This window comes from Dendrobium catenatum, unplaced genomic scaffold (assembly GCF_001605985.2).
Source record: "Dendrobium catenatum unplaced genomic scaffold, ASM160598v2 fragScaff_scaffold_72, whole genome shotgun sequence".
NCBI classification, from domain to species: Eukaryota; Viridiplantae; Streptophyta; class Magnoliopsida; order Asparagales; family Orchidaceae; genus Dendrobium; species Dendrobium catenatum.
The window spans coordinates 1,611,771-1,633,913 of NW_021318534.1; the positions used below are offsets into that span (position 1 = coordinate 1,611,771).

Here is a 22,143-nt window from a genome sequence, read left to right on the forward strand (position 1 = left end):
CAAGGTACTTGATAAGGGTGAATCCAATACATGAGGTAACTTTTACATGTCTTTGAATCAGCATGAGCCATATTTAAATAAATTAGATAAAATGCATCAGTATTTTCATCCTTAGAGCCTTGTATGATTTGTTGTCCATGAGTTTATTTTTTTCTGGGATTTCTGGTTCGAACATGACTTTTTTGCCTAGAGGATCAAATTTATCTTCTTGCACATCTCTGTTTTCCATTGTTTTTAAGATGGACATGTAAGCTAAAGTGTTAGTTTTGTTTGCCATTGTGCAGTGCCAGATATTGTGTCAAATATAGCAGCATTTTCAGTAAAGCTTGAAATTTGTTAGGTTTTGATGTTTGATACTTGTTAGTAAAGCATATGGCATAGATTAAGAACTTAACATCAAAGGTGGGTGAGTTTGAGCCTTTGAGGAGATATGAGCTATCACGTACTCTGATTGTCATGCCATGCTGGCATTCTGGGCTTTTCCGTATATGCTTGTTTCCTCTAAGCCTACTGTTTGATGAATTACTAAATCACCCATCGTTTAACAACAAAGCTTGACTGCCAGGCTTTGTTTGGTAATATATTCTGTTGCTATGCTGCGTTGCTTTGTACAGTACAATGTTCATCTGTATTCTTATGAATATTGATAGGCTACTCTGCAAGTGTGTGGGCCAAGGCCAGACAGTCATAGAAGATGTGCATGTACAATATAATGTATTTTGCCTAGAATTTTGATTTTTATTCATGCTTAACATCATCATTGACAGTTTGAAAATTGTCTTCACTTACCATCTTATGGGAACTAGATATGTTGACCGCTTCCAAGCTTATGGATTCATCAAATGCATGTGCCTTGACTAAGAAAAATCATTGATCTATCCTTTTTTTAAGGTGTTCTATCATAATTTATGTTTACTTCATCTTGCTGGTCCATCATAACTTACTCAATAGCAGCTAAATTCATGAGGATGCTTTGTCTATCATTTTTGTAAGGTGGTTTAACCAAGATTTTAACCTTTCTTTTTCTAAATTCCTATTCATCTTCTTGTTTACACAGCATTCAGAGATGGCAGATGATGGTGTTCAACTTAAAACTCTTCAGACTATCTTATTAATATTTCAATCACATTTACATCCTGATAATGAGGTATGCAAAATTCTTGGCCATATTGTTTAATGCCCATCTTGATGTATTTATGAGATGGTTGATTTGATTGAGATTTTTCTTCTTGCAAACTTGGTTGTGTTTGAGAGAATAGTTGGTGGATTTTCTATACCTACTAATAAATGATCTTACACGAGTACAAATAACGGCTATATTATTACTTTTCTTTTCATGTATAATCAGGGAATAAAATGCTTGAAAATGCTGTTATGATTGTACTGGATTACATGCAGTTGTGTATTGATTCAGCGCAACATTATCTGATTTGTTTTTCTCATCATATGTAGGTCTATTTATGAAATTCTACTTATTATTATTGATTAGCATGTTTTAAGATTCATTTCTGATAACAGCCCATCATTTAATGTTTTAAGATTACTTCTCTAAGTGGGCGGAGCCTTGGGGATTAATTAAAGTTTTTCCCTGGTATTGCCATAGCTTTAAGATTAATTTTTGTATAGAAATGCTGTTTGTGGTAGTTTGCATGTTAAAGAGTGCTGTTGTTTATAGGCGAAGCTGTTCAGGCTTGATTACTTGTGTTCAGTGAAATATATGATACTAATATTTATCCTATTAAGATAGTATACCAATGTTCCCGTTCTTCCCATCTTATTCTTCTCTTCATTTAAAGACAAAAATAGCTTATTCTACATCATCTGGAATTGCTATTCTGAAATGTTGACCTATCTTTTTTTCTGGATGCTGCATTACTCCTGAACACTTAGAAGGTGTGGTCAATATTCCTGTTCAACTCTTCAGGTATTCATCTCTATGATATTTCATATTTTACAATCTTTAAAATATTTTCTCCTTAGCACCACTAAAAATTAAGATCAAGAAAATATATAAGAATATAATTGAAGCAAGAAAATAAAATGATACATTGAAAAGTTCTTACTACAATAATGAGCATCAACCTTTTAAGGCACTACAGTCCAGAAATAATCTCTAAACAGTTTTAGCATAAAAGTCAAAGATTACAACAGCATAATGTTTTAGAATGCCAGTAAAGTAGAACGAGACAGGAAGTAAAACCTGAGGTTATTCATAAGGACTGTCAAACTGAAATAATATAAATTAAAGCACTTGTTGAAATCTACTGTGAGCCATCTTGTAATGAACCAAGCACAACAGCATTCAATACAAAATAGAAGGCACAATAATATTAAGCCGGATTTTGTGAAATCGTAGATGAAGTAGCAACTAAAATAGTAAACTGTTTGTCTAATATTCATTCTTTAATCTGATGTGAAACAATGTCGGAGTTACTTAGGAAATTAAAGATAGCGACTTAACAAAGTGTTTCCACAATAAATTTATTACTTATAGCAATGATTGATCCTTAGAATTCTTGGTTTTTAACTTGCTTAGGCAAAGAAGAGCAAAGCCGATTCCCAAACAATTCAAGAAAACACAAAGAGCAATTGTAAAACTACGACGATACACAAGAATCCATGATTTAATAATGAGAACTTTCACCTTTGGAGCCCATACGCTCAACTAGTCTAGGCTTTAGCGGAAGAAGAGTCTCCACATTAGAACCGAGGTCACTCCGAGGAAGAAAGGAGACACCCTAAAGATACTCCACAAATTACACTATAGGAATAGAGTGGCCGGAGATGAGAATGGAAGGATAGACAGTGCGATACACAAATGATGATCCAACGGAACCTAAATATGAATCTGTATAGCTACGTACGAATAACATACAAACTAATGGTGTAAATGGAATAATACAGGACCGATAGTAAAAATCTTACAAATCGTAGCCGTCGAAAATCACAAGCCCACATCAAGAACAGGATGATTGGAAGGAGTCGACTTGAATCTACTGCTCAGTCCATAGATACGAATCCAAAAGCTTCCATTCAATTACAGGGTCCGACCATGCGGAGGTGGGATTAAGTGGGGGAAGACAAGAAGGAGAGGTGGAGAGGAGGGCCGTGAGCTAGGGAGAGAGTGGTCACAGGTTTGAGCTAGGGGAATTCGGTTATGGTGGGAGGTCAAATGAGAGTAGAGTGCAGGAGGAATTCTGAATTAATTTTCAGAATTTTGGAGAGGTTTAAATGGTAGAATTTAATTTGAAATTCAAATTAAATCAAGGAGGGAGGGGGGTTAAAGAGAAGGGGAATTTGGGGCTGAATTTGAGGAGCTATTAAGGTGATTAGGAGAAGAGAGAGAGAGGAGGCCATTAAGGGGGCGGCCCAATAGGAGGGAGAGAGGGGGTGATTTTGGAATAGTGGGGAACCACCACATATTAAATTTCAGTTTTTTAGACAGAAAACTGAATAAATTTTCAAGTTTTTTGTTAGGAGAGAAAACTTCCATTTAGAGAGGGCAAAAGTCTAGTTAAGCAGTTAATTTCAAGAAATTTAAAATTGAAATAATCATAAGATTAAATTGATAGACGATAGGAATTAAGGAGCTACTTTAGGAAACAATTTAATGGCCCATAAAAACTTTGAATTTCAAATTTGAAATCAGGAAGAGGGAAGCCGGCGGCGCTAAAGGAGGGAGGAAAAAGGGTCGCCACGGTGTGGAAGGTGGTTGGCCGGCGGGAGGGCAGATGGCCTGGAGGTCGGCTAGCACTGAGCGGAGCGGCGAGAGAGGCCGGACGAGTGCTGGTTGGAATGGGTGAGGGGATGGAAGTTCAAGGAAGATTGCGATCCGGACGGATTCTCCTTGAATTCTCACACTAAATTGATCACAAAGAAATTGGAGGAGTCTAGACTGACAAAAGAGATACTAGCTCTCGCCCAAACTACACTAAGAAGATATTGAGAGGGATGCACTCACAAAAGTACACAAGTAAATTTTCATTTCATCAAAACTACTATTACATAAGAAAGGGCCATATATATAGGTCAAATGACAAGAAAACAAAATTAAAATGCCCACTTGTGAGAGCTACAATGAGCGATGGAAATACCATGAGGCAAAAAGCGGAAACAAAAAAAATCAAAATACAAGATACTACATAAGAAAGAACATATATATCAGGCCTGATCAAAGAAAAACACATGAAATCTAGAAATGCTCCCGGTACATGCGGATTTCTGAGAACCAGAGAGGAAAAAGAGCAGAGAAAAACAAAGAGGAAAAGAGTAAAAAAAGCGGCACCATGAAAGAAAAATAACTAGACGTAGCCGTCGATCTCCGCGTCTCATAATGGTACATGTGTCGAAGTTGCTAACGTATGTCCTCATCATAATCTCTATTGTATATCATCAAGTCAAGGTTTAAAATTATACAATTGGGTGTAAAGCTTTTTTTGTTCGCAAGTCGAGCCTAGGCATAAGCCTCAAAAATAAAAAAAAAGTGTGTAAAGGTGAAAATAAATGTTTGAAAGTAATTTTTTTGATATAATAATCAATTAATATGCTAAATGATGACATATTTAACTTTCTATTGAACTATGAAGTAACAATTTAACATACATCTGAAACAAAAATAATTGCAACAAGACATAAAGTGACAACTGATTAAATTGCGTAAAATAGAATTAAAATCATCATCAACAAGAGTGAAAACAATATAAAATATAGGAATTGCATAAAAATATTATAATAACATCAAGTTAAAACTCCAAATTCTTCTTTCTTTCTCAATTCTCTGTTAAGGCATATTTGATTTTTTAAAGAATGCTGAAATAAATAGTTATGAACAATAACTTAGAAGTCATATATAATTGTCATCATTTTAGAGGGTCTTCATTTGAGTAATCTTATCATAATGTTGATCTCTCCCTTTGCCTCATAACACCTATAAGAGGTTGGTGATGGCTGCAGCTAGATAGCAGGCTCGGAGGTCGAGGCAGTCGAGAGAAGTTACTGTGCTCCAGATTGCATGAATGCTGATTGTTCGGGCCTTAAATTTAGATTAGGTAAGTTTTAATTAAAAATATTATAAGTAGAGTGAGGATGCTTCATAGAGGCGAGTGTGCCTCAGCTAAACTGAGGCGATTGCCTCAACAAAAATGCTCGAGGCTTTTTTGTTGGAATGGCGTTGAGGCGTGCCTCAAATTGCTCAATTTTCAAACAGCAATGCATCAAGTCCTGGTATTGTCCCACAGAAGACGATTGTAAATACTCAATATAAGTCAATGTGTCATTGAATTAAGTCAAAGAAAGCTATAATATCACCCTAAGGTGTTGCGGACATCCAACCGTCCATGTCTATCGAGGAGCTGAAGATCAATGGCTGTCATCGTCCCACGTTATCTTATTTTATTTGTAATTTAAATTTTATTATAAATTTTCGTTTTTACCCTCACTAAGAGGGTCGTCCTAGTATAGCTATATGGGCATATTTGTTTGTTTTATGTTTTAGGCTATATATAGAGGCCCTTTCTTATGTAATGGAGATGATGAATTATTGAAGGAAAAGTTTATTTAACTTGTGTGATTCTTAGTGAGTTCATGAGAGGAGAAGGATTCTCTTGTGAGTTCCGAGATTCCGAGATCTCTTAGTGAGTTCTTGAGGAGGAAGAGTGGATCTCTTCTATGAGTTCCGAGATTCCCAAGAAGATCTCTAGTGGTTTGTTTGGGAGGAATGATCATGTCTTTTGAGTTCGCGAGATTCCAAAGATTCTCTTCTTGTGAGTTCTTGAGGAGTAAATACTTGAGGTTTTGTAGCTTCACTAGCTCCCATAGATTGTGGTCCAATTTTTTTCTCTTATTTCTGCCTGGCAGTATGTTTTCGCCCTTCTCGCATGCTCCCGTACACCCGGCACGGCTCCGCATCTGCCTTAAAGCGCTAACCCCCCTCTCTCTCCTTTGTCATTAAATGCTCCCAATTAAGACTCCTTAATCACCTCCCTCTTGCCCCCATTCCATTATGATGATTTCACTTATCATAACTCCATTCCTAAATTAACTCCAAGAGAAAAGGAAAGTAATTACCTCAATATGAAATTTGAAATTCAAATTTAAAAAACTTTCCTTATTTGTAAATCTTAATTAGGAAAGATAATAAATTCAGTCTATTTGAAATTCAAATTAAATTGGATTTCATGATAGCTTTCCTAATTCCCATGAGTTATTTTGGAAGCTCTTAAATCCCTCCACAAAATCCTCCTCCTTCTCTTAATGCCGCCGGACCCATGATTGGGCTCCACCTTGGATTTCCCTCTTAAGCCCAATTCCCATTTGAATTTGAAATCAATTTCAAATTCTCTCTCTCCACTCTCCACTTAAGCATCAATTAATCCCTCCTTCCTGCCTTGGACTCGCCGCCCGCTTCCCTTATCTCTTCCCTTCCTCCACGGAACATCCATTTGTCAAAAGGTCCAGTTTTTCCCTGCTGTCTCAGAATTCCAGCCAAGGAAAATTTGGATTCCGGCCGCCTAAAATCTCCAAACTGTGGGCTGCTCTCTCACAACCTGCTGTCCAACTGTTTAGGCCCAACCCTTGCTGTCCTGAGGAGTTTCCAAGGTTAAAAACTGCTGTCCGCTTATTTCTGCAGGCTTCCCAACACCGTATCTTTCATCCGAAAGACTCCAACTGCTGTTCCCTTCTTCCCCAACACCAAAGTGACTACGCCGGAGCTCCGTATTTTTCGTTCCCTTTGGAATATTAAGCGTGCAAATTTCCTTTAAGCAACTCATCCATGCAATTATGTTTCACATCATAAGGCCATTTGGATTTCTTATAGTGCTGTAATGATGAGGCTATTTGCACACTATCATTTAAGGATATGAATTAAAAAAAAAAATCATTTAAGGATATGAATTTTTTGTTATATTTCCAAAATGACATAAGTACTAATAGATTAAAATGATACAATTAGCGTAAATTTGGAGTTTCTTTGTAAAACTATTGTAAAAATCTAAATGAGCTGTACTTCCAACCTTTTATGTCCTCTTGGGTTGGATCCTTATATTTCTGATGACTAAAGAGTATAATTGCATTTTATACTGAAAGAAAGTTCATTCTAATCCACATATAGCTACCTTATGAATATTTACTTTGCATTAATTCTTTAAAATTTAATGCAGATAAGTGATTTGTTATAAACAAGGCACATATAAGGTCTGCTATGATTCTTCGGAAAACATTTCTTGGGCACGCAGTTTAGCGGTGGGATGGTGGGTCATGCAAGTATAAAGAAATAGATGGTTATATTAGTAATTATCATATTATATAATGTTTATTTAAAACTAATTTTTAAATATATTTTAATTTAATTGAGCGGCTCGACAAGCTTACGAGCCGAGCCAAGTTGAGCTCGAGCCGAGCTAGTATAATATAAGAGCTCGACTACTGGCTCGAGCTTGAACTAGAGGCTCGATAAGCATGACCCGTGAGTTTGTTAATGAATCGAGTTAGAGTCAGATCGCGAGCTAGCTCGGCTCACTTACACCCCTTCTCCATCTCAACAATTCATGGGTTGCCATGCCTTCTTGGGAAATTTCTAGCTGTTATACATTCATTGCCAGACCCGACTTTCCATATCGGGATGCTTGTAGTCTCCACCTCAATAATCCGGGGGTTGTTTTGCCTTATTGAGAAAGCGTTAGCTACTACCCATTAAATGTTCTAGCAATCATCTGTTGTCTTATCATTTAGGAAGAGGAGGTAGCTAGCTAGGCTTATCAATCAATTTTTTGGATAGAAGGTATTAAATACTTTGGTGAGGATGTCAATAGTCTGATCGGAGGAGAGAATATGTAAGATAAGGAGATCTCCATTTTGAATTTTTTCTTTAATGAAGTCTCAATCTATCATCTGATATTCTTTTTGAAGAAGCTGCAATTATCATGCAGTTGATTTGTTTCAGTTATTCAAATGTTGCCATGTTAGTTTTTTTTTTCTTCTTGTCAGTAGCTTTGCTTTCTAGATGCATAAGTATAACATAAACTTGCATGATGAGACATATTTGATTTTTCTTGTTACCAATTAAATAACCTTGCATGATTAATTTTCAGCATTGGATGCCTGTCTTGCACTTTTAGTAAGGCCACAATTGCTGTGAGTACTAACATATTTTGTTATTTCCTGCATTTTAAATGTAGCAACTATACCAAATTGGTCCTGAAAAACTAGGAAAATGAGATTGAATAGATATGTTGGAGATGGACAAGAAAAATCATCGATCTTATGCCAATTCCTTGTAATTTTGGAATTATTTAACAAGAACAAAGATTCAATTAATTTTTTTAAGGGAAATTTTGTCTACTACCTATTGTAACAAGTGTTTTTTTCTTTAGTCTATCGTCAAAGTTTGTTTATTTCGAAGTTCAAACAAAACTTCAAAATTGTTTAAATTCGAAATCATTAATCTATCCAATGTCCTTAAATCCTTTTGCCTTATCCTAATAATTGATTCATATAGCTAGTGAACACATTTAAATTTAGAATAACCAGTTCGAGTAAATAATTTAAATGATTCTTAGATTTTTAAGTGTGTCTATTTTAATATCATTTTTATCTAGATATGCAATTTAGTCACTTAACTCACAAATCTAAATAAATTTGTTTCTACTAGGGGTGTCAAAAATTGACACAGCACGAAAACTCGACTTTAATCCGATCTGAATTTTTCGGGTTAGGGTCAACCTAGTTTAAGAACGAGTTGGTAAGCCAGAGGCAATTATAGATGCTATTTCAAGTCCCAATTTTCAACCCGTTTTGAATTCTTGGTCAGGTTCAGGTCAACTCAGAAACCTGATTTGGACTCGGAACTAACCCGGGTCCTGCCCCCCAACTGCATCCTGCACGCTCATGAGTCACACCCGTGTTCGCCCCGTACAGGCGTGAGACACGCCCGCGCTTGACCCCACAGGTCACAACCAACTCTCTTATGCGGCCAACATTGCCAGCATTTGCCCGAAAGGACGCGTCCACCCCTTATCAAGAACGAGTTGGTAAGCCAGAGGCAATTATAGATGCTATTTCAAGTCCCAATTTTCAACCCGTTTTGAATTCTTGGTCAGGTTCAGGTCAACTCAGAAACCTGATTTGGACTCGGAACTAACCCGGGTCCTGCCCCCCAACTGCATCCTGCACGCTCATGAGTCACACCCGTGTTCGCCCCGTACAGGCGTGAGACACGCCCGCGCTTGACCCCACAGGTCACAACCAACTCTCTTATGCGGCCAACATTGCCAGCATTTGACCGCACAAGACTCGGGACCCCTTATCAGACTTCTGCACAAGACTTTCACTTTGCCCGTGCAAGCGTGAGCGTGAGGACACCACACCGGACCCTGCACCCTAAGGCTAATCGGCTCGGGTCGGGTCAACCCAGTAACCCGGTGGCTCGGGCCCGGGTTGGAAATTCTCACCCATTTGTAAAAGCGGGTCAGATTCGTGTCGTGCCAAATAGCAGTGGGTTAATATCTGGTTCAACCCGAACCCATCCCGCAACCTGTTTTTGACACCCCCTAGTTCCTACCATCAACTTTGCCATTTCTTTGGATGCAAATTGCCTGGAGGAAAGCTTTCCATGAGAGAATCCAAATTGCCCTTATTGAAGCTTCTCTCCACTAATTTTCGTGCACAGAGTTGTTAAAGTTGATAGTAGGACTAAATTAAATCCTACAAAAGTCTACAACTAAAATAAACCCTCCTAAAAAATATAGGAACTGTTTTAGTCATTTACTCTAATCAGATCTATCATTTGAATCATCACATCAAAAGCAAAAATTATAATCATATTCATAAAGCCAGTACTCTCTTCTAAACATTTTTATTAACTAGATCCATTGAATCAGCGATGTTCAAATTTGGACTAGTTAGTTTTATTATTTCATTATTTACATTAAAATTTTGATTTATGTTAATACCCACTTCTAAAATTCATAATTAGAGCCAGAGAATCGCTACAATCTAATTTTGTGTAACCAGATTTATAATTTTAGTAACATCATCCAAAGAAATATTAACCCGATTTATTAAGTCAGTTTGCTCTTCTAAATACCTTATAACTAGTTACATACAGTTCTTGATCACATTCAGAGTTTGAATAATCACATCTAAGAAGCAATGACTAGAATCATAAAGGCAATACTTGCTTTTAAAAATTTTATTTGTTATATCCATATAGCTAGTGGTTACATTCAAATTTTTCTAAATCAGAAACTTCAGTTTGATAAACATATTCAAAGAATTTTTTCAGTTGGCAAATAGGTAGTTACATATTTATTTTGGGAGGGCAATAGTGGAGGGTAAAAGGAAGAATAAAAAATAAAAGAAGTCTAAATTAGAGAAGAAGGTAATATACTAAATTGATAGCACCAAAAAATAGAGGTAAGTCAACTTTGATAAATCTATGCTCCAATGAAAAGCTACTGCAAATTTATAGGGCAACTGGAGACTCAGTTCAGATGAATTTGTGCATTAAAGCTATCTTGACGCCACAATTAAAACATTATATTAAAATAGTCAAATGTGATCCTAGTTAAAATGGGGACTCAATCAAACTTTATTATTGACGCTTGCATGTAGTACTCGTGTGTATACATTGTTATAAATAAACTTGGGAGAATCAAGAAATAAATCCAGACTGGTAGAATCGTCAGTCTTATCCCTACAAATAATGTTAGAGACCTGAAAAGATGCCCCTTTTCTACGAAGAATTATTACGTCCTCCGACTGGGACAAAGATAAATACCAAAAAATGACAAAATTTATAAAAAAAAATACAAAACCCAAATACATATAGCATAAAACCAATGAAAAAAATCATCCATTAATTTACATATAGCATATAATGATAGGAGGACTCCTTTATTAGATTTAAACGAGAATTTGGCTTTTAATAGGACACAATGGAGAAAAAGGATTCATGTAGCCGACCCCACGTAGTGGGATAAAGGCTTGATGTTGTTGTTGTTGTTGTTGTTGCTGACAAAGAAATCCCATTTCTCCTTTAATGGACAAATTGACCTTGATTTTATTTATAAACTTGAGCAACAAACACCTTCAATTGGAGTACTCACCATGTTTGCAGTAGCTAAGTGAATCGGTAGAGTCAAAGAACTGCCTTATGAGCTTACTTCAGCAAGTAGTAAAACTTGGGGGCAAGCATTTTCATCTTTGCTTGACAGCGAAGCTAATGAAATCAGTCACTAATTATTTCAAACTGTTTTCTATATCACAGCTTTTGTTTAAGTTGAAATTAACAATAACAGTACCTTCTGTTATGCTACTATAGATGCAAACAACATATTATAAATAATTTTATTTTCTTTATCTAGGACAATATGGCTCAAGCTCTTGGTATTTGTCTTCGTCTTCTTGAAAATAGTCGTTCTTCTGACAGTGTCCGCAAGTAAGTTCCATAAAAATTATTTTTTTGCTCATGAAATATAGAGAAGGATTTATTTTTTCTTGTTTAACTTATATTTTACATGTTTATGGTTCAGTACTGCTGCAGCTACCTTCCGACAGGCAGTTGCTTTGATATTCAATAATGTTGTTCATGCTGAATCACTTCCTGCTGGAAAATATGGCAGTCAGGTTTCTCGAGTTAATTCTGTCACGAACGATGTTACTCGTAGTATCAACCAGTCAGTATATGATTCCCTGCATACATCTTGTTCTTACTATGTTCAAGCTAAATAAATTGTTATTTGCATATGGATTTAACTTCCGTACCTATGGAACTACCTGCATTAGTGTATGTAGCGATAACAAGTTATTTTATGTGACTTTCTTTCAAAAGATGATCTTCGTTCCATTTTGTCCAATCTGTGATCTAGCTTACTTGAATTGTGGCAGGTCTTTGGAGACTAGAAATATTGCTGTTCAACCATGCATGAGAGAATCCCTGAGCAAAACAGGGAAACTTGGGCTTCTTCTGCTAGAGGATTTGACTGCTCTTGCTGCAGGTGGATCTGTATGTGCTGAATGAAAGCTAATGTTCTTTTCTCTAAACATTATTATAGAATACGTAAACATATTAAACTTGACGAGTGTGCTGGTTTTTTTTTGCCAGGCAATCTGGTTGCGGGTGCATTCACTGCAACGAATATTTGCTTTGGATATCCTTGAGTAATGATTCTTACTGCCATTCTTTGAATTAATTCTGTGTTAATCATTCTGAAAGTTGTCTTATCAGAGCATTATCTTTAATAAGTTATTTATTTATATATTTTTGCTTTTATTTCAGTTAAGCATTGTTGAAATGATATGCTTTATCTTTATATTTTATTTTTCATCAGGTTAAAAGCTACTGAGATGCTAAAGTTTAACTGATGCTTTGATACTGATAAGTCTAATATATGCGAAGCTTCTAAACTTTAGAATTCTTAAGTTTTGCATGAAACCAATGCCAAAAGCTAGATTTTAACAACTTGAAGATAACAAGTTCAAAATAGAACCTATTAGAACTATTTTCACATTCAAGATTTATGTTGCCCCAAGACAAATTAAGGTGAAAATTTCAGATAGTTGCATTCATTTGTTGAATTATACTATTTAGTATTTCACATCATATTTTGGCCTTTTATAGAAATATCTATGATTTCAATCTATCCTACAATCATCAAATGTTATTTTTAGTTGCTATTGTGATTGAAGAGGACCCACTAATTCATTCTTTACGCCCTTGCAAAAATTGCTCATGCCATGCAATATGCATTCACACAACTTTAACAGCGCCATGGCTCTTAGTTTGCACATTGTCTGTTAGTTTTGTGTGGAATCTGATTGTATCGATCAATCGGGTTGTACTGCTGCCTTGATCCTCAATTCCATTGTCAAGCTTGCCGGGGTCCTCCCTTTGTTTGGATTCAGGTGCTTTGCACATGAAATTTTTTTTGTACAACTGTACAACACTGCGGTGCTATATACTCGAGCGCTATGACGCTGTCATACAGAGTGTTGAATGCTGCGACGCTCCAAACTTGGCTTTGCGAAGAGGGCTTGGTAGTTTTCATTTTCATTTTTTCATGAAGGGTTGCGTCATTTGGTGGTGGATTAAGTGGGTTTTCTCTTTGTTTGTTCATGTGAGAGAGTAATGCTAAAGTGAAGAAAGACAAGGAGAGAGATTTGTACAAATTTCTTCCAATTTTCATAGTGAATTTCTTGTTGTGGTGTGGCTTTGTGGGTTTTTTCCGGTTTCATCCACGGTAAATCCCGATGTTCTTTCTTTATGCTAAAATTTTCTATTTCTTGTTTATTTTGCTATGTGGTTTTACTTCCCCAACAACTAGTATCAGAGACACATTCTTCATTTTGAGTGAGAGTAATGACTGACAAAGTAAGATACAAGATTGATTAACTTTGCATTTTGAAAGATGCAAATTAAAGATTTGCTATAGTAGAAAAAGTTGTATTTACTGTTGAATGGAATCACCATGAAGCTAGATTCAATGACTATGGAGTAGTGGGAAGTTCTTGACTGGATAGCCCTAGGTTTGATTTGACTTTCACTTGCCTCATATGTTGCTTTAAACATTGTAAATGAGAAGACTAAAGTCGATCTGATTGCCACACTAACTAAGATGTGTGAGAAGCTGTCAACCTCAAACAAAATGTTCTTGATGAAGAAAATATTCAATATGAAGATGTTAGATAACACTTCAATGGCTGAACATTTGAATAATCTAAATACTGTGATGAGTCAGTTGTGTTTAGTTGACATCAAGTTTGATGATAAAGTGAGAGCGTTTCTACTATTATTGTCATTACCAGATAGATGGGTTGGACTGGTTACTGCTATGAGTAATTTTTCAGGAAGTTCAAAGTTAAACTTTGAGGACATTGTGGGGGTTATTGTTGAATGAAGAGGTTCGTAGGAAGGCAAACGGTGAATATTCAAATTCTACTCTGTTGAAGCTAGTGGAAGGGGTTTAGATAGAAATCTAAGTGGAGAATCCAAGAGAGGAAATTCTACTTCAGGTAGAGTGAAAGTTGTGTGTTGGAATTGTGGAAAGAAGGTTCACTTGAAGGACTATACTATTCCGAAGAAGGCTAGTGGTGGATGTCAAGATAAAAAGTCACTCTGCAAATGTATATGCGCAAGTGTTTTTATTATATTTTCTTTGATTTTATCTTTGGATAATTCTGAATCTTGATATAGATTCATTTGCTTTATTTCATGTAAATCCTAACAAGGAGACTTCAAGAATTACGCAGAAGGTGATATGGAGAAAGTTCATTTGAGAGATAACAAGCCCTGCAATATTATAAGACGAGGAGATGTTGATATCATAATGCTAGATGGGTCAACTTAGAGATGTTAGACATGTTCCTTGTCTGAAAATGAATTTAGTTTCTGTGAGTCAGCTTGCAAACTTAGGTCATGTGAAATCATTCACAGGAGATTTGTGGAAGGTGATAAAAGGGACTATGGTTATAGCTCGTGATAGTATTGAAGGTATCTTGTATGTTATCAACAAAAAATTAGATTCTATTGGAGTTGCTGATTCATATGTTGATGGAGGTCTTTAGCATCGTAGACTTAGCCGTATGAGTAAAAAATGTATGCATTCTCTTCTTACAAGAGGAAAGCTTCCTGATTTAAAATATATAAATTTAGATTTTTGTAAAAACTGTGTATATAAAAAGCGCAACAAATGGTGAGTTTTTCAAGTGAAGTTAAAAATGTTGGAGTTAGTGCATACTGATGTATGAGTTCCTGCACGAGTTTCTTCTATAGGAGGTTCATTCTATTTTGTCACTTTTAGTGATGATCACAACAGAAATATATGAGTGTAATTCTCAAACACAAATCAGATGCATTTTATGTTTTCAAGGTGTGGAAGATCATGATTGAGAATTGGGCATATTTAAAGTTGAAATGTCTCATATTAGATAATGGTGGTGAGTATTTTGATAAAAAACGTCAAGGATTATTCTATTTTGAATGGGATCAGACATGAGTTCACTGTTCCAAAAACATCACATCAGAATGGTATCGTAGAGTGCATGAGTAGAACTATCACTGAGCATGCCAGGAGCATGAAGCTGCATGGTCTATCTAAATAGATCTGGGTAGAGGCAGTGAATATTACTTTTTATTTGATCAATCATTGACCATAAGTTCCTTTGAATAAGGGTTACTTGAGGAAGCTTGGAGTGACAAGTTTTTAAGTTTATCTCACCTCAAAGTTTTTAGTTGTTCATCTTATATTCATATTGATGTAGGATTTAGGAATAAGCTTGATCCAAAATTTATCAAGTGTACATTCATGGGATAAGACTCAAATGAATTTGGTTTTAAATTATGGGATTATTAGAATAAGAAATTCATTAGGAGTAGAGATGTTACATTCAATGAAAATGAAATGTAAAAGGATAAAAGTAAGACTCATAAAAATTCTTCTAAATATGTTGAGATAGAGGATGATGATGATCAAGAAGACATAGACAGAAGGTGTGCTCAAGCTAATGAGGCAAAGAGAGTTTCTTAGACACCTGCTACTGACGTTAGGAAATCTAGCCGAACCTCAAAACTAGTATAAAGATATTATTCTTTCTTATACTCTCTATTGCTGATAGATAGTGGTAAACCAGAGTGCTATGATGAGATCATTCAAGTTGATGATTCAAAGAAGTGGGAGCAAGCCATGAATAATGAGATGCTTTCACTTAAGTTGAATCAGACTTGGGAGTTAACAGAGCTACCGAGCTGCAAGAAAGTATTGTAAAATAAGTGGGTTTTCTGGTTAAAAGAAGAATATGATAGTAGCAAGCGCTACAAGGACAGACTTATAATTAAAGGTTTTAAGCAAAGGGAAGGAGTAGACTACACTGTAATTTTTGTTATAATAGTGAAGATGACTACAATCAGAGTTGTGCTGAGCATAGCAGCAGTGGAGGATTTACATGTAGAGCAAAAGAATGTAAAAACATCATTTCTTCATGGTAACCTGTGTAGTTTCCAAAAAAACCTTAGGAATATATTGCCACTAATAAAGAAGATCTGGTGTTTAGTTTCCAAAAAAACCTATATGGTCTGGAGCATACACCAAGATAGTGGCATAGAAAATTTGATAGGTTTATATCAAGCAATGGGTAACACGAAGTACTAGGCAAATCATTATTATTTTTTTAAATATTTTGATAACTGTTATATATTATTGCTCTTATATGTAGATGATATGCTAAATATACGATCTAGTATGGAGAAAATAAGAGAGCTGAAAGAGCTGTTATCAAAGGAGTTTGAAATGAAAGATTTGAATCCAAGAAAGAAAATTCTTGGTATGAGAATTAACAGGGATAAAAGTGCAAGTATACTAAAGTTGTCTCAAGCTAGTATGTTGAAAAGGTACTGCAGAGATTTAACATAAGTGACGCAAAACCAGTTTGCTCTTCTTTGGATAGTCATTTTTAGCTAATGAATAATTGCCTAAATCCGAAGCAGATCAAGAACAGATGGAGTGGACTTCGTATGCTTCAGTAATTGGAAGTTTGATGCATGCTATGATTTGTATGAGACTAGATATAACATATGTGGTGAGAGTAGTCAGTAGATTTATGAGTAACCTAAACAAACTTTATTGGGAGGCGGTTAAGTGGATTCTCAGGTACTTGAGAGGATCAGTTGATAAAGCTCTTTGTTTTGGAGATATAGAGATTGATCTATAGGGGTATGTTGATTCTGATCTTGCTGAAGATTTTGATGGTAAAAGAAGCATAACTGATTATATCTTCATTTTGGAAAAAATTGCAGAAAATTGTTGCGCTCTCAATCACATAAATTGAGTATATTCCTATCACCGAGGCTAGCAAAGAAATGTTATGGTTGCAAAGTTTCTTGGTAGAACTTGGTAAAGGGCAAAGGAATGTGAAGTTGCATAGTGATATCATGAGTGTTATTCATCTAGCTAAGAATGCTACATTCAATGCCATGCCAGGACAGAGCATGTTCAGCTTTAGTATCATTTCATCAGCTCGCTTTTGGAAGATGGTCAATTATCTTTGGAGAAGATTCATATAACCTATAATCCTGCAGATATGCTGACGAAGATGATGATAGTTGATAAACTGAAATTATGTGTAGCTTCAGTTGGTTTTCATGAAGAATGAGAGCAGGGGTGAGTCACACCACAGGTACTATGATTGGTGCTTTAGATTTTGAGAAGGATTGATTGCAATCAATTTCCAACTGGGAGAATGTTAGTTTTGTGTGGAATCTAATTGTGTCAATCAATCGGATTGTATTGCTGCCTTGGACCTCAATTCTATCAGTCGAGCTTGCCGAGGGGTTACTAGGGGTCCTCCCTTTGCTTGGGTTCGGGTTCTTTACACCTGAATTTTTTTTGTAGAATAGTGCAGCAATGTGGCGATATGCACCCTATTATTGCAGTGCTGTGTTGTCTGGTTGGAGGTAGACGAAGAGCGGAGTGCTATGGTGCTTCATACCTCGGTTTTTTGGCGCTATCACACAAACTGGAGATAGAGAGTTGAGTGTCGTGGCGGTCCAAACTTGGTGCTGCGACTACGATGCTGTGAGGCAGGCTGGATAGTTTTCATAGTGAATTTCTTGATGTGGTGCAGCTCTGTGGTTTTTTCCTCGGTTTTGGGTTTTTCTACCTTAAATCCTGATTTTATTTATTGCCGTTGCAATTTTCCATTTCTTGTTTGTTTCGCTGCATGGTTTTACTTCCTCAACATTGTCATGGCTCTCATGTACATCATTCTGCTATCCTGTAACCAACATGATGGGTTCCGTCAAAAACCTTGTGGGGCCAGCTGAAGGGCAAAACTCATTTCTGGGAGTTGGGGGATGCCGATACTTTATTTTATATATGATGCAGGACTAGGTATGATTTAAATGAATGCGATAAGAACTTGCACGTTTTGAATAAGAGCAATTAAGAATTACAAACGTTAGCCACTAAACGATAATAGAAAACAAAAGAGAGGTGGATTAACTTAGGCTAAATCACATGCTAAAAGCTAAGATCATTAAAGAAATTAGAATTTCAACCTATGCAAATTAAGTAGATTTCCAATAGCATCCATAGGTTAACAATGAGATTAGAAAGCATAGAAAATTAAAATTCAAGCCCTACGTTTTCTAAGCATTGGCAGATAGCTTGGCATGACTCCTTGTGCTTGAATCACACCCTACAAGAGAAATAGATTATGAGAGAAATTGATTAGGAGGAAAAGTTCACCCTCGTCGTGGGATGAAGGTGATTTGCCACTGAACGTTGGCAAGCTGTTCGTCGATTTCTTCGAACAAGGTGAAGATGATACGATCCAAGTACTCGGCGGAATTGTCTATTTCCGGGTTGACGTCGAAGAAAATCGACTGGAGGATGTATATGAATCCTTGCTCGTTGTAGACGAAGCCGGAGTCAAGATCGGGATCGGCCATACATCAATTCTGTAGGGTTGAAGTGTTGGGGACGACGTCATTTGCTTCCCTTAAGGATTCCTCTTGAGAGAAGAAGTTTCTTTCAAGGATTCAAGTGGAGAAGAGGGAGGGAGGTGGCCGACCAAAGGAAGAGGCTTGTGGAAGAGTTTGGTTCATATTTTGAGGAGGAAGGATGGAGGGAATTAATAAATTATGTCCTCCTATTTAATCCTTTAATTTGGAAAGGATTTATTGGGGATTTGGAGAAAGGATGGGGGCGGGGGTAGGAGAGAGGGAGAAACTTTGAATTCTTCCCAAAGAGGGGGGCTTGAAGTTTGGAAAGTAATTCAATAGGGGACCATAAGGGGGCCGACGGCATAGGGAGGTGGTTGGGGGAATTAAGCAAGTGTATTATGACTTAAAATGAGATTCACCACTTAAAGGAATTGGATTTAATTCCAATCTAATTCAAATTCAATTTGGATTTGATTTTAGAAACTTTCCTAAAATAGGATTCTATTTTAGGAAATGTTTCAAATTTCAAATTTGAATTAAATGATTGAAATTGAAAACTTTCCCAAGAGAGGCTAAGCAAGAAAGGAAAGTAATAATGTGGAATTTAGGAAATTTGAGGCAAGGGGGAGAGGGTATAACCGGCGACTAGGTTAGGGTTTGGTGGAGGTGGAGGGGTCAAGTGGGTCACCCAATCAAGGGGAACCATTGTGGATGGCCGGCAGCTAGGTGGGGTGGGGGAGAGGTCTAGGCCAGTGGTGGGTTTAGGGATGTAACCGGCGGTGGGAGGTTTGGAGGGGCGGCAGATTGGGGTTTAGGTGGACCGTGGGATGGAAGGGAAGGGTGGGAGAAAGAGAAAAAGAAATACGAAGAAACTAGCCACGAACCCGGACTCTTCTAAGGTTGGTAGGTGATTCACTTCACTCTTCAAGGGATTTCTCTCCAAAACCTCTCAAGCTCTCACAACAACTCAATATGCAGAAATTTGATTATAGTTCATTCATTAATCTCAAAAGAAACATGAGGGGCTATATATAGCCTCATACAATAAACGGGAAAATAAAAGACGATTTGGCCCTTAGGACTTACACATGACAAACCCTTAAGTAAGGGGTTAAAAGGGAAATACACTAAAACAAATACATAAAGCAAATAAATAAAACAAATACATATGCCGACTCAAAAATAGATCAGCGCGATCGTGGGCGTAAATCGGTGACCACTTCTTTGATAAACTTTCCATGCTCTGATGTTCCCATCAATAGATCCTAATTTGATACGGTTGTACTCTATAAATAGGGTGAGACAGGTAAGGGGAGCAAATCACATTCCGGGACTTCTATGCGAGGAAACAAAACTAGTCTTACTCTGATTAATCCCTTGGGTTGATCTATATAGATTAATATTCTTGTTTATGGATCTTAACAAAGCTTATGGCTGTGAGGAAGAAGCAGGCAATGAACATTCGGGAGGAAGGAAGGGCACCATTGGATGCAACAAATTGTCTACATCTTCAGCCTTTAAACAATAGCACTAGTTAGTTATGGCTGTTTAATAAAAACTCCAACAATTGCCAGATTTTTCATCTTCTGTTGATGCAAAACATTGCAGGCTCTTGTCTAAAATGGAGCCAGTCACCGAACTAATGAAAAATCTTTAACTCTTTAGGGTTCTCAGCTCACTGATATATTTATTAAGAAACAGGGAGCGAGAATCCTTTGCTCATATGGAATTCATTTGAAGATTAGTTTTGTCTTGTTCAATACTAATCAATGTAATTGAAATACTAAATGAATCCCATCCTCCTAATTTCAAAGTATGATGACACCTTTCGCCATCTTAGAAGCCATTAAGTGCCACATTCTCTTGACAACCCTCAAGGATGTGGCAACTCGGTGGTTTTCCATGCTAAAACCTTGCAAAATCTGAACTTTTAAGGAGTTCAAGAATCAACATCCTCAGTGCCCAAAAGCCTCCAAAGATTGCCTAAAATTATAAATATAAGGCAAGGGGAAGATGAACCACATGTACACTAGGCTTGATGAGTTGCAAACTGTTGGTAAGATGAAGGACTACAATGGTGAAGATGCAATTGCGTCATTGGGTCTGCTTGAGGGATAACATATCATTCTCCTAGAACTATATTCTTGTCTTTTACAATGGGAATGAAAATTATCGAGTTATGGCACACCATGAAAAGAAACAAAAGCATGCATCATGAAGAAACAAACAATTCTATGCCACACGGCCCACACCATTGTTTGGGTTAAGGTGCTATCAATGTTTGACATAGGTGGGGTAAATGCCATCGTATTTTAGAGAATTTGCTCTTAATCTTTCTTTTTTCGGTGAAGTTGAAGTTTAAGTAATCTAAAAGTCCTGTAAAGAGTTTATTGATATGATAGATTTGGTAGTTAGTAGTAAGGAAAGAGAAAAGAAGAATATAAATAGCTAAGATCAAAGATAAGAGGAATAGAGATTTTGATCAATTTAGATGCATTAGAAGTGAATATAAATAATTTTGGTTAAAGATGAGGATGTCAATAATAAATGAAAATGTTGCTTTTAAGAAATTGTGAAATGATAGTTTTAAAAAAGAAATTATTGAACAATAAAATAGTATATTTATATATTGAACAAATAAGTAGAGTTAGTTTTGAAGAAGATGCACAAGCTAATTTTTAGATCCAAAAATGATACTTATTAAGATTTGAAGAGTTATGTGAATATTGTAATAATTTGATTAATAAATATTTTCAATGTAATTTTAAAACTAAAAAGGTGCCAAATGATTAGCAAAGTGTTTTTTTACCAATATTTAAGAACGAATGAGATCTTCAAGATTGTGATAGGTTTTGAGGTATCAAAATTATAAGTGATGCAATGATACTATAGGAGAGAGTAATGGAACATAGGCATAAAATAAATACATCAATTTTGGAGAACCTAATTATTTTATGCTAGGAATATTTAATATGCAAGCGATTCTTATTTTAAGACAAGTAATGAAAAAGTATATGTTGGATAATTTTTGTTTCCTCAAACGGATTGCATACTTTATGATTGAGCATGACATAAGAATGATGATATATTATCCCGAAGGGTAAAAATATCATTTCCTTATGGACTCAACGATAAAATTTATAATTTAACAGAGATTCTCCCCTACGATATTTGGTCAAATGAGATTTATTTATTTTTGGGGTACAGACGTCTCATAGGGGAAAGCCCTAAAGGAATTGCCCGAAAGGTGAGAGCTTATATAGTGATTTGAAATTAACTATTGCCTTAGACCCTAAAACTAAGGTGAGAACTACCGATAGGTAGTGCCTCGAACCTAAGTCTAACGAAATGTAAAGGGACTTACAAATTACACCTCACATGAAGCATAATCGGCCTGACCTCTGGGTTTACTATTCTGCATGGAAAGGACTACCAGCTAAATCATTCTAATCGCTTTTAAAACCATGTCGTCCGGTCTTAATGCAAATGTAGAGTGAGAAAGCTATTTTTGTTTAAGAAGTAAGGCTTATAGCTTGGCTTTGAGGCCAAGATGCCTATTTATGTAGGGCATGCAGAATGCAGACTCACAAATGCAGACTTTTTGTTATCTAGTCCTTAAGTGAGGGCTTTTCTACATGAGACACATTTAGGGGCTATGCATGTTTATTTTAATTTTTGAAAACTTGGCTCCTTAAAGAGAGCCATAC

The 22,143-nt window shown here is 36.3% G+C and overlaps 1 protein-coding gene across 1 annotated transcript in view; it reads left to right on the plus strand.

Moving 5' to 3' along the window:
• Positions 1 to 1,063: 1,063 nt before the first annotated feature.
• The window catches only part of LOC110093074 (protein MON2 homolog), a 51,056-nt gene continuing 29,976 nt past the window's right edge, over positions 1,064 to 22,143 (plus strand). The window contains exons 1-5 of the mRNA XM_020817840.2: positions 1,064 to 1,147; positions 11,364 to 11,437; positions 11,532 to 11,675; positions 11,887 to 12,004; positions 12,104 to 12,159. Coding sequence (XP_020673499.2) covers positions 1,067 to 1,147; positions 11,364 to 11,437; positions 11,532 to 11,675; positions 11,887 to 12,004; positions 12,104 to 12,159 — 473 coding nt within the window. The 5' untranslated portion in view covers positions 1,064 to 1,066. The remainder of the gene's footprint in view (positions 1,148 to 11,363; positions 11,438 to 11,531; positions 11,676 to 11,886; positions 12,005 to 12,103; positions 12,160 to 22,143) is intronic.